This window comes from Oryctolagus cuniculus, chromosome 3, assembly GCF_051225735.1.
Source record: "Oryctolagus cuniculus isolate XC-2025 breed Fujian yellow rabbit chromosome 3, ASM5122573v1, whole genome shotgun sequence".
In the NCBI taxonomy this organism is placed as follows: Eukaryota; Metazoa; Chordata; class Mammalia; order Lagomorpha; family Leporidae; genus Oryctolagus; species Oryctolagus cuniculus.
This window is the reverse complement of record NC_142869.1, coordinates 39,502,742-39,515,196: the sequence shown is the minus strand read 5'-3', so window position 1 is coordinate 39,515,196 and position 12,455 is coordinate 39,502,742. Positions and strand designations below refer to the sequence as shown.

The 12,455-nt window shown below is 45.3% G+C and overlaps 1 protein-coding gene across 1 annotated transcript in view; it reads left to right on the top strand.

Moving 5' to 3' along the window:
• Positions 1-12,455, top strand: part of AOX1 (aldehyde oxidase 1) — a 73,984-nt gene that overhangs the window by 25,320 nt on the left and 36,209 nt on the right. Inside the window, 5 exon segments of the mRNA NM_001081990.1 lie at positions 553-715; positions 1,958-2,050; positions 6,182-6,351; positions 6,662-6,776; positions 9,073-9,195. Of these exon segments, the coding sequence (NP_001075459.1) occupies positions 553-715; positions 1,958-2,050; positions 6,182-6,351; positions 6,662-6,776; positions 9,073-9,195 (664 nt within the window).

Below are 12,455 nucleotides of genomic sequence, written 5' to 3'. Positions count from 1 at the left end.
TGTTCATTGCTCAGTTGCCATTTCAAGAGAGGTAATAGAGATTGGTGGTTATAAGCATGAGCTTTAAAACTTGAGTAAGCCAGACTGGTTCAAACCTCAGCTGAGCCCCTACTCAGTCAGCTTACTTAATCTTCTGGTACCATGGTTTCCTTATCTGTCAAAGATGCATAAGAAAACCTACTTCACCGGGTGGTTGAGAGGATTAAATGAGGGAATACATATAAGGTGCTTAAAGCAGAACCTGACGTGCAGTAAATGTCCTGGTGATGTATAAGTTGGTTACTCCGGGGCTAAGGATTTTATATGCACTGTCACTTATATCACTCAATGAAGTGGGTTCTATTATCATTTCCTTTTACAGATGAGGACATGGTGAGACCTAGACCACACACCTTGAGAGTGGTGGACTGAGTTGAGCTTCGATTGCCTGATTCCAGAGCTTGTACTCTTATTTCCTCTGTTAAATTGTAGTGATTTGTCTTACACATGAGCTGAACTTGAGAGGTAATGCCTCCCTTCAGCTTAGCAGTCTTCTCCTTTTGCCTCTCACAGGTCCTGGAATGAAGAGATGCTGGACACAGCTTGCAGGTTGATTCTGGATGAAGTCTCCCTTCCAGGCTCAGCACCAGGTGGGAAGGTGGAGTTCAAGAGGACCCTCATCATCAGCTTCCTCTTCAAGTTCTACCTGGAAGTGTCCCAGATTTTGAAGAGGATGGTAAATTAAACTGATCATTCATTAGCTTTCCCAGTCGTAAGGGCTATAGTGCTATCTAAAGTGGGACCCAGCAGCCACCTGCCGAGTAGCTGGAGGCTATGAAAGATGCTCCAAATTAGAGACATGTGGGCACCCATCAGGAAGTCTGTGGATGGGTATGGATTTGGGGAGGAGTTATAGGTAGAGCACAGAGCTGCGCAGGATTTTGTTCAACGCCACTCTTATATGTGGTTTTTCTAGATAATGTTCAGAAAACTTGCTAGTGATATGAATGCGTTTTCCCCAAGGGAAACACGCCTTCTGCTTACTGAAGCTTACCTTCACGTGTTGGATTCTCAGCCGCGCTTCTCTCACCCATGAGGTTATGTTATGAAATGGGGCATCCTAGGAAAGGGCTTTCCTACAGCCCCCACTGCTTGAGAGGCACTGAGCAGTCGTCACCGGTAACGACAGGAGCAGTGACCTAGTCGTCATTGTATTAGGAGCAGTGACCTAGACGTTCTTTGGCTTGTGTCTCTGTGAGTAAATTTGCTAGACCTGAAGGCAGCTGGAACCTTATTGACCTCATTAACCCCAGCAGAGCAAACTGGGGCGAAAGCCGAGGATGCTCTTCATGTGGTGTGGAAGTCAGTGAAGTCAGTGAGAGAGAGCCCTCTCACCCTTGCTGTTGAGGGTGTCTTGTCACTATAGGTGGGAACAACCAGAAGGTGTGTCGGGCTCTTGAGACGGGAAGCTTTAATCCTCCGCAATGGCATATTGTCCCCAGAGGATCCAAGGGGAGGAAAATAAAGCCCAGCTACAGCAAAGCGGCACGCTCTCTCCTTCCCGGCTGGCAGGAGGTGCCGCGCAGAGCGCTGTGCTCATTCTCAAAGGCTCGGCTCGCTCCTCGTTGCAGTACCTTCCGCCTCCCTTCCGCCTCCCTTCCGCCTCCCTCCCGCCTCAGCTTGCAAGTCCTCAGCTCATTCAGGACAGCCTGCGAATCATGAGGAACCCAGGGATGGAGGAAGTCGGTGCTCTACCGTGTCCGTCTAGGCCTTGGTGGGATGGGGAGGGTTATGTGTCTTCCAGAGTGTGTGCTTACGGGACATGAGCTGCTAGTTGCAGGGCTGCGAATCGGTGAGCACTTGAGACATAGCAGGTGTCAGGGTAGAGGCGCTTGCTAAGATCATGCTAGCCTCCCTTCCAAGGCTGTTGTGCACGTTGTAAATCATCCTAAACATCGGCACCGCTTCCACTTTTCAGGCCCCAGGTCTGTCTCCCCACCTTGCAGACAAGTATGAGAGTGCCCTGCAAGATCTCCATGCCAGATACAGCTGGAGCACACTGAAGGACCAGGTTAGTGGCACGGGGCTTCTCGGACTGTGGGCTGTCGCGCCCTTACCTGGACCTTCCCTCCGTCCCAGTGATTCTCAAGCTTCACAAACCTCAGTTCCCCTTCTGGTGAACTCACCACCTCCTTTAGTGTAATTGAGACTTCAAAATCAATGAATTATTGTGACTCAAAACCAGTATAGCAGTGTAATTATAAAGAAAGCACCCATTCTGGTCTTAACTCCATGTGTTTTCTCCTGCACCCTGGTGCAGCGGGCATGAAGGAGCTGGCCCCTTGTCACTCACTTTCCGCCCCTGCGTGTGCCACAGCACAGCTAAAGCCACGTTCTGTTTTAGGGCCAGAGGCTGCTTTGGTTTCATTTTTCAGAGAAGCAGAGGGCACACAGTCCCTGGAGACTGATGAAAATGCAATAATCCTCTTTTCAAACGGGCTGCCGATGTGTTTTGTTTGCGTGTGGAGGTACTTCACTCCCTCAGCCTCTGTTCTCTGGGTGATTTTCCTGTGAGTTACGTTTCAGAAATGAATCAGACCTAAATCCCAAGAGCCATTTCAGATCTCTCCTAGTGAAGGTTGACTGTCAGAGAGTGGAACTCCTCACAGCCTCCAAATGGAAGCTTCTGCCACAGAATCATAAAAATATCTGATCTCGTCCTATTGTAAACTGGAGATTTCACGTATCTTTCCTTGAAGTTATTAACAAGAAACTTGGCCTTGAGATTTATTAAGTCAGGAACATGAAGAGAAGGCTTTTAGAACATCAGTTATCAAGTTCTATTGTTGGACTTAATTATAAAAGCTCACAGTATGCCTTAATGAACATTGAAGTAGGCGTGTGCCCTTCGGAGATTTGGGTTCAATGTGTTCAGAAATTCAAATATGCCACAATTCACTGGAAGTGAACACTTTGAAAGTTAAACCCAGCTGCCACCATTCCTGGTGTTCTCTAAAATATAGCCTCTGCTATCTTTGGCTTGTATATCCCCTAACATCACCCTGACAAGTAAGCTTAAGAAAGGAACAAGAGCGACAAATCAGTGGGCTTTCAACTCACTCAGGGAAAACTGAAAACCTCCACATAGTGGATGACCTTGAAAGGAAGTTTGTTGCTGTAGGTTGTAAGACAAGGTTTTGAACAGTTTGTCTTTTTTTAAAACCTTTATTTAATAAATATAAATTTCGAAAGTACAATTTTTTGATTATAGCAGCTTCCCCCCCCATAACCTCCCTCCCACCCGCAACCATCCCATCTCCCCCACTCCCTCTCCCATCCCATTCTTCATCAAGATTCATTTTCAGTTATCTTTATATACAGAAGATCAACTTGGTATATACTAAGTAAAGATTTCAATAGTTTGTACCCACACAGATACACAAAGTATAAGGTACTGTTTGAGTAGTAGTTTTACTGTTAATTCGCATGGTACAACACATTGAGGACAGAGATCCTACATGGGGAGTAAGTGCACAGTGACTCCCGTTGCTGATTTAACAATTGACCAGTGTGTCTCTTACACACACACACACACACACACACACACTGCTAGAGCAGCTCCAGCAGCATGATGGGCATCTTGCCAGAATCAGCTTATTTGCTTCCAGCGCATTTTGACATGGCTTCAGGAGGAATGAGGAGCTAACACTCTTCTTCCATAGTATCTGCAGCCACGTGACAAGCAGAAACAGAGCAGTTGTTCCTGGGCATCCTTCAGGGCTTGGCTCCAGGGCCCCCTGCAGATACCAAAATCCATGGCTACTCAAGTTCCTCCTATAAAATGGTGCAGTACCTCCATGTACCGTACATATATCCTCCCATATACTTTAAATCACTGCTAGATTCCTTATAATACTTAGTAGAATGCAAATTCTATGTAAATAGTTGTTATACTATTGTTTTAGGACTAGTGAAATAGAAAAGAAATAATGATAAGTTTTAAAAATTCTGTACACATTCAGCAGAGATAGAATTTTTTCAAATATTTTCAATTTACAATTGGTTGGAAATCGCAGCTGCCCAGTAGTTACAGTACCTGCAGAGACAGAGAGCCAGCCATAATCAATTACTTTCACCAGTGGATTTATCACTCTGATTGCCAAAAGAAAGTGTTAGCAACTCAGCCAAAGCAATCTACTTCATATTTGACTATTCAGTAGGACAAAGATATTTTGGAATTTACCCTCAACCTTTTTTTCAGGCCTCAGCAAGCTTTCAGAAAACATTTTTTTTAATGCTGTGATACATCTCATAGCTCATCCTCAGTATTTGAAAAACTATCTTTGGTAGAAACCTCATCATTTTTTCTGTTTTGATCAGCATGTTAGTCAACATCTTGATACTACAATTAAATGCCAGAGGCAAGCTATTTTATAAAGAGAAGGGGGTTGTTTAGCTCGCAGTTTTGGAGGCTGAAAGTCCAACCCTCATGGCACAGGCTCTCTCCCTCAAGTTCATCCCTTCCTGGCAGTTGGCCTTGGTGCTGGCAGAGTCCCAGAGTGACACAGATCAGCACGTGGCAGGAGACAGGAGTGCGTCTGAGTCTGCTCCTTATAGGGCTTCCTATAAACCTGCCAGGGTCCACCCTAATTATCTTATCTAAACCTAATCACTTTCAAAGGCCTCGCCTGGAAACACCACGGCCAGATTGAGTTTCCACCCTCTTAAAGCTATTACCTGACCTTGGGGATTACACTTGACATAGTTGCAGGTGGGGCACAGGGAACAGCACAAACCATAACCAAACCATAGCAGTTACTACCTCAACTCCTTAAACACGAGGGAGAAGAGAACTCCTGGGAGAAATTGCTCATGGGGACAAGGCGGCGAGCTGTATCAGTGGAGCTGGTGTGCATTGGTGCTGCTTCAAACCCCTGCTCATGCCTGAACCTCAATATGTAAACTTTTCTCTCATTTTTCCTCTTCCCCTACTGTTGTGGTCTGATGTCCAATTTTATTATTTTATTAAGTGGTTCCCGGGCCAGGTTCTTTATTTCTTCTTTTTTTTTTTTTTTTTTTTTTTTTTACAGGCAGAGTGGACAGTGAGAGAGAGAGAAACAGAGAGAAAGGTCTTCCTTTTCCGTTGGTTCACCCCATAATGGCTGTTGCAGCCGGCACACCGCGCTGATCCAAAGCCAGGAGCCAGGTGCTTCCTCCTGGTCTCCCATGTGCGTGCAGGGCCCACTGCACTCCTGGGCCATAGCAGAGAGCTGGACAGGAAGAGGAGCGACCGGGACTAGAACCCGGGGTGCTGGCACCACAGGCGGAGGATTAGCCTATTGAGCCGCGGCGCTGGCCCCCGGGCCAGGTTCTAAATTATTGTTCTTAGTAATCTTCTGATTCCTAGCTTATGAAGTCAGGGCAAACTCAACAAGATCCAAAACAACCTAACCAATATTAATTCTTTCGTGCATTGTGTTATAGTAACTACAAAATTTAACTTTACAGTTAAGTTAAAAACGGACATTTTAAACAACAAATGTTTATCAATCAGTGTTTCTTTTATTATAGAAGAGTAAATTTTATATGCAATAGGATTAAGTGCCATACATCCTACACCTATCTTATGCTAAGTCAGTTGTATAAACCACTCTATTCCTGTATATATGAAATTAGTTGATGATGTACTTCTTGTCATTTATGCTATGAAAATAATAGTTTTTTTTTTTCATTTTCCAAATACTATGTAGTGATGCTGAACATGTTTATGCCTGCCATTCTTCCCTTCCCTCTTGGTATTCCAGGCCTGCTATCTGCCTGGAGAAGCACTGGGCTGTCTGCAGATGACTGTTTATTTTCTGAAGTCCCTCAAATAGGCTGGCAGTGAGTGAAGACAACCTTTCCTGCTGCCCTGAGCAGCAGAGGGCCCTGTGGTACTGTGTGCTTCACAGCTGCCTTGAACGTGAACTTCCTTACCACAGCAGTGGCTCTCCTCCTTTCCTGTTGAGTTATTGTGATAGGTTTATTGTCCTGGCTGTTATTGTCCATTTTTATTATGAACAATGTTCATTCCGCTCTCAGAAGTGTTCTACTTTGGGTGTAGATTACAGAGCTGTGTTCTTAAGGGAGATGTGCATAATATGATTACTCCTACTTTCTCGATAGAAAGGTAAAAACTGTGTGTTGGTTATTTATTACACAGGATGAGGATGCAAGGCAGCTTTCGCAAGACCCAATTGGCCATCCTGTCATGCACCTGTCTGGTGTTAAACATGCCACGGGGGAAGCCATCTACCTTGATGACATGCCTGCAGTAGACCGGGAACTCTTCATGGCTTTTGTAACTAGTCCAAGAGCTCATGCTAAGATTGTGTAAGTGGCATTAATAATGGTGTCTTCCTCTGATTCAGTCCCGTTAGTGAAAAGTACGGCATACAGAGGGCCAGCTGTCTGTTGCTGATTTCCAGTGCAGACTTGCAATGGGATTGAAATGTGGGATTTGCTGTGATTTTTTTCCCTCCAAAATAATAACGTGACTGTCCCAAGAAATTCTTCCCAATTGTTTGGTAGGGAAATACCGGAGCAGTTTTTTTATCTTACCTCTCTCGTATCCATGCTCTCCATGGCCTTGGGGCTGTGTGCGGCTACCGTGAGGGACGCTTTGGTGTGTGTGATCATTTAGGTCTACTGATCTGTTGGAAGCCCTCAGCCTGCCAGGCGTGGTGGACATTGTGACAGCAGAGCACCTTCAGGATGGGAACATGTTCTACACAGAGAAGCTTCTGGCAGCAGATGAGGTACGCCGTCGTCATCTTCCATCGAAAAAACAGTGTCCTCAGTTAAAGGCGCTTCGTCTTGTCTGAAAGATAGCAGCTCATTTAGCATATCATCAAGTGTTCTAATATTCAAATTTTTATCATGAAGCATCATATTCTAATAGTATTGATTAAATTCAAGTTTACTCATTTTCCACATAAGTAAAGAAGTGGAGTAGCTATATAAAAGATATGTCAGCATTTTGTATTTTCCAGTGGTAAGATGGTATGCTACTAACAAGTATGAAAGAGTAAATGAAGAGAGACTAACGGTAACTTTTATCTGCAAATCACTCCCTGGGAATCCCTTTTATTGCCCCAGTCCCAGGGTGTCTGAAGTTCAGGTTCAAGTGATATTTCCACCATGAAGTCTTTCCTCATGCTTTAATACTGAAGTTCTTTCTCCCTCTGTGGACTTATTCTCATTCCCTCATACTGCCAAGTATTCAATGGGCATTTTAAGTGAGTATTTATTATGTCTGATACCATAACTGAATAAAATACATCTAGTCCCTGCCCTCACAGAGCTTAAAGTCTAGAAGAGAAGACAGCATGGGCTTTTATTGAACTTTCTGCTCTGAATTAAGCATGCATTTTATGAATGCATTTTTTCATAGATACAACTTTAGGCATATGCTGGTTCTTTCCCCTATAGCCACCCTCCCACCCCACCTCCCATCCCATCTCCCTCTCCCTCTGCCATCTCCTTCATTATGGTTCATTTTTAGTTTGACTTTATATACAGAGGACCAACTAAGCATATTTATTTCTATGTGCTCCTGTCAGATTCATCCACAGGCGATCGTAGCAAGGTAAATGAGCAGAGAAACAGTGATAGCCTGTTGTCTTCTGGAAGTTTTAAATAATTAAAATTTTGGCTATCATGTCGCATGTTGTCAGAAAATCCAGCAAGGACAGCATGCAGCAGATTTTCTGCATAACTCAAGACTTCTCAGTGCAGCACTTAGCAAAGAGCCTTGTAATTTGAAATAATCCCTGTCTCTGGCTCTCACTGGCAGATGTCATTGATAAAAATGAGTTTGACTTTAAGACTGAAACTCCCCTGAAGCCAGGGCTGCATGGCACTGGCAGAGACTATGAGAGTTATGCCTTCTGCATGGATGTTAACTAAACAAGCACACGGTTCCTGGCCACACGGTACTGCCTGTTCTCGGAGGTGTGCTTCTGGGGGCTTTGTCTGTAAGCCAGGTCACAGGGGCAAAGCCAGCCATGCATGGAGAATAAAGAACAGTGCCCTTGTGAGCGATTTCTTGTGTTGATTTAATTCCTTTTTAAATGTTCACTTCTAGCGTCTCATGCCTTTTTAAAGTGTTTTCATTTTAGGAATGGTAAACACACACAAACAAGAGCGTTGGGTCCCATGGACCCATCATCCACCTCAGCAGTTATCCACACACTGCTGTTCTTGAGTCATTGCTCTCTCCCACTGCCCCACACCCACCCAACACAGGTTTATGTGTGCTGGATTCAGTGCATTTTCACACTGCTCTTTGCTGATGATAAAACTTCCATGTTCTCATTGTGGAAAAGATAGGATCATCTGTAGTCAACTTGAAAAATGAGTGATTAGCTTTGAATTGTAACCCATGGGATAAGGTGGGAGAGAAAACTCATCCATCTCGGGGATTTTACCTTTCCCGAGCCTTACCTTTTTCCCCTCACTTTTATATTCTCTCGCTGGTCCCCTGTGAGCGCCTTCGTCCCCTCACCCCACCTGTAAGTGAAGGGCTGCTGGCTGCCCGCTCCCTGGGGGAGGGGGAAGCACTGTCTTGGCTAGTAAGTGTTGCATCTCCGTAAGAAAAGCTTGCCAGCTGGGTTGTGCAGTGACCCCCAAGTCATGCCCTTCCTCTGTCCAGCTCAGAAGATCTGTGACTTCCTGGTCCTCCCTGTCTGTGAAAGCTGAAGCTGCCTCTCTCAGAATGGCCCTGAGTGTGGTGGGGCAGCTGCAAGGCAGGCCATGGACCAACGCCCATAGGCCAGCTGGCCCTGAAGTAGCCTGGCCTGGAGCTCGGGCCTGCTGTCCTCAAGGCAGCATCAAGCCTGCCTTCTGCCACCACTGCTGCCAGTGACGCTGCAGCCAGAGGTGAACTTCCCCCAGTGCCCGGCTCAGCAAGCCACTGTGGTTGTGGTCACAGACAGGTGTGATGCGTCCTTTGCTCTGTGTGTCCGGCCCTGGCCTAGGAGGGAGGAGGACAAGGAAGGCAAGGAGGGGACTGGTGCCGGCTCTCCATGACCACGTGGTCTTTCTGTGCTGTAGGTGTTGTGTGTGGGTCAGCTGGTCTGTGCCGTGATCGCAGAGTCCGAGGTGCAGGCAAAGCAAGCTGCTAAGCACGTGAAGATCGTCTATGAAGACCTGGAACCGGTGATCCTGTCGATCGAGGTACTGATTTTGGTCATGGTGCCAATTCTGGGGCCAAGAGAAGAAAGCCCAGTGGTGTGTTAACATGCTTTTGACTGCAGTAACAGGGAAACCCGCCTCCCAGTGGCCTCCAGGAAGCAGGGCCTCGTTGTCAGTGCCGGTGATTCCTACCTGCCCCTCCTCTCTGCTGCCTGCAGTGCAGGCTGTCTCCCCTGTGATAGTAGACAGCAGCCGGGAAGCCTGGGCCTCCTTGTTCGTGTTCATAGGGCAAGAGGAATTCTGTTTTCCCAGCATTCCAAGCCCAAGTCTGAGATCTAGGCTGCTTGGGCCACTTAGGTCACATGTTTATCTGTCAATAAATGAGTAACCAGCAGAGGAATGGAGGAGCTGATGGTTACTAGTGGCTTGGGGACAGGGGTTGGATTTCGATAGAGCCCAGGTTGTATAGGGAAGTGGAAGAGACCTAGCGACAGTCTGAGCCCTGCTTAGAAAGGAGAAGGGGAGAACTGCAGGCTGTACACCTGGCGATGTCCAGCGTGCAGTGGATCCACCCTGTAATTCACCTTCACCAAGGCTCTTGCAGGCACACAGTGAGGACCAACAAGATGTCCTATGAAGCAACCGTCAGCAACACTGCTTTTAGATCCCTTAATGTGTGTCTTAAATGAACATGAGAGATAGCTTGTATAATGCCTACAGGTATCTTTATCTTGGAATCTTAAAATAAATTAGAGAATTGCATATCTGTTTTTTAGGAAGGATTTGGAAACTTACATTTATGAGACTCATCCTGATGAAATGATAGGATTTTCTGTATATATTCCACTAGTTTGATCACGTACAAGTAATAAAAGACTGAAAGTCAAGAAAGAAGCATGAGTAATTAAAATCAGCACATACAAGTTGTCCGTGTGCATTGGTTTTGCCATTTTATCTTTACACAACGGAGTAAACAAGCTGTTCTCTCAGCGACCAGCATGTCCCAAGGCCTAAAATGAGGAAATGGACTTGGCCAAGATCAGTATCTCCAGCAGAACTTGGCCTTGGATGTTATTTCCTGCCATTCTGCGTGTACCTAGGAACATGGAGCTGGTTTCTGAAAAATAAAAAAATCTCTGTAGTATTTTAAAGTTAAGATCATATGAAGACGACAAGGATATAGAAGTCAGGTTGGCGGTACAGTGCGATTAGGACTGTCGGGCTTCCCTGGCTGGTTTCAGATTCAAGCATTCTGTTTCTTTCTCAGACCCTTTTAACACAGGTGCTGCCTACCTCCTGTGCTTACTTTAAGTATCCCTTTCCCAATTTTGATTCAGTGTTAGAATTACTTGTTACTAAGACATTGTCTACATTATAATTCATCAACGTCTTGTTTGTGTTTCTTTACCCAGTGCCAGTAGCTAAATATCCTTCCCTTCCCTATGCCTTCCGAACAAATAAAAATCCAAATAAGCAAATAGATTTCCACTTTATTCCTACCCTCCCCTGCTCCAAATCAGCACATCCCTAATCTTGGGCTGGAGCACACCAGCATCAAATGCCAAACTGCGGCATTGTGGAAGATTTACCTCGTGTTTTCATCAGGAACCAAGCTAGCCAGGGTCAGTCAAGTGGGTCGGCGAGAATTAATCTCAGTTTGTAGCAGAGGCGATACCCAGCTCCTTGCACATCCCAGTTCTTTTATCACTTTCCTGACCATGAAATAGCAAGAATGTGGCTCGAAGTTACCAAAGAGCAAGCAGCAAGTGGTACTGGAAAAAAAAAAAAAAAAAGATTAAACTTTTTAAAACAGAATTTACAAAGCAAAGCAACTGCTTTCATCCCAGACTATGTGAGTCTTCGATTAATAAGAAAATCATGTGAATCGATTCCAGATTCCTGTAGGAATTGTGTTGTCCAAAGAAATGGGACAAAAAACCAATTAGGTCTCTGTCCCTACCACTGACGTCTAACCCTGCTTATGCTTTTTAGCATGGGTAGTAGTTCAGATGGGGAAATTCTGTCAAAACTCTTGGGTCAAGGGGTCAGGCAGATTATCATGGTGAAAAAAATTATGGTTCCCACCAGAATTTCTGCTCATCATCAACAGCGTGCTCAGAGTTTTGCATGGTGCAAAAGCTCACTGCATGACATAGTTCTAAGTCAGTTTCACACTCTAACTCAGTGCTCACAACAACCCTACGAGGTAAACACTGTTATCCTCTTTCTGCTGAGTAAAGTAAAAGACACAGTGACCCAAGGTCACACCGGTAGTCAGTCAACAAACACTCTGTTAACCAACCTGCATCCCTCAGTGTTAAAAAGCAACAAATCCACTTTTCCAAAGGAGGGGATGGCGAAATCATCACAGAACACTCGCTAGGATGTGACACTAGCTCTAGACAGCTCTTGGTGGACAGAGGGATCAGACTGAAGAGGACCCTCAACTGCCAGCAGGCTGGAATTTCATGGATAGACAAGAATCTATGGTAGATAGTGCTGACAAGGGCTGCCATGTGCCATTGCCAGCCAGTAGCTGTGTTACAGAAAGACACATTTTCAAGGATAAGTAAAGAAATCAACCTAGCTTATTGCAGCTCCATCCCTGATTATGTGTGCCATTAGGGGCCTGTGTACACGAAGGCTTCAAAAGTTCATGGAACATGGAATTAAAAGAGAAATTTATTTTGGTTCAAAAATATTTGAAATCCGCATATAATTTTTTCATGCTGTGCATATTTAATTAACTTTTTGTGGATCCTTTATATTCCTGGATTTCACACTTTTTAAAAAAAATTTATTTATTTGAGAGGCAGAGGTACACAGAAAAAGGAGAGACAGAGAAATCTTCCATCCACTCCCCAAATGGTCACAATGATTGGGGCTGGACCAGGCCAAAGCCAGGAGCTAGGAGCTTCTTCTGGATCTCCCATGTGGGTTCAGGGACCCAGGGACTTGGGCCATCATATACTGCTTTCCCAGGCCATAGCACAGAGCTGGATTGGAAGTGGAGTGGCCGGGACTTGAACTGGTGCCCATATGGGATGCCAAAGCTGTAGGCTGCAGATTTAACCAGCTGAGCCACAGCATTGGCTCTGGATTTCAGATTTTTTTTGCCCCCAAATAATCCTGTCTTTTAATGCTATTTCTCCATGAACTTTCTGATGTACCTTCATATAAGTGAATTTGTGACATCCCAGCAGGGTTTATAATGGACTTCACTTCCAGCTCTGGATGACCCAGGCGCTGTGCAGATGGGGTGCTTGTCTCCCCAAAGGAGGAGCGTGGGGCTAGCAGGCAGA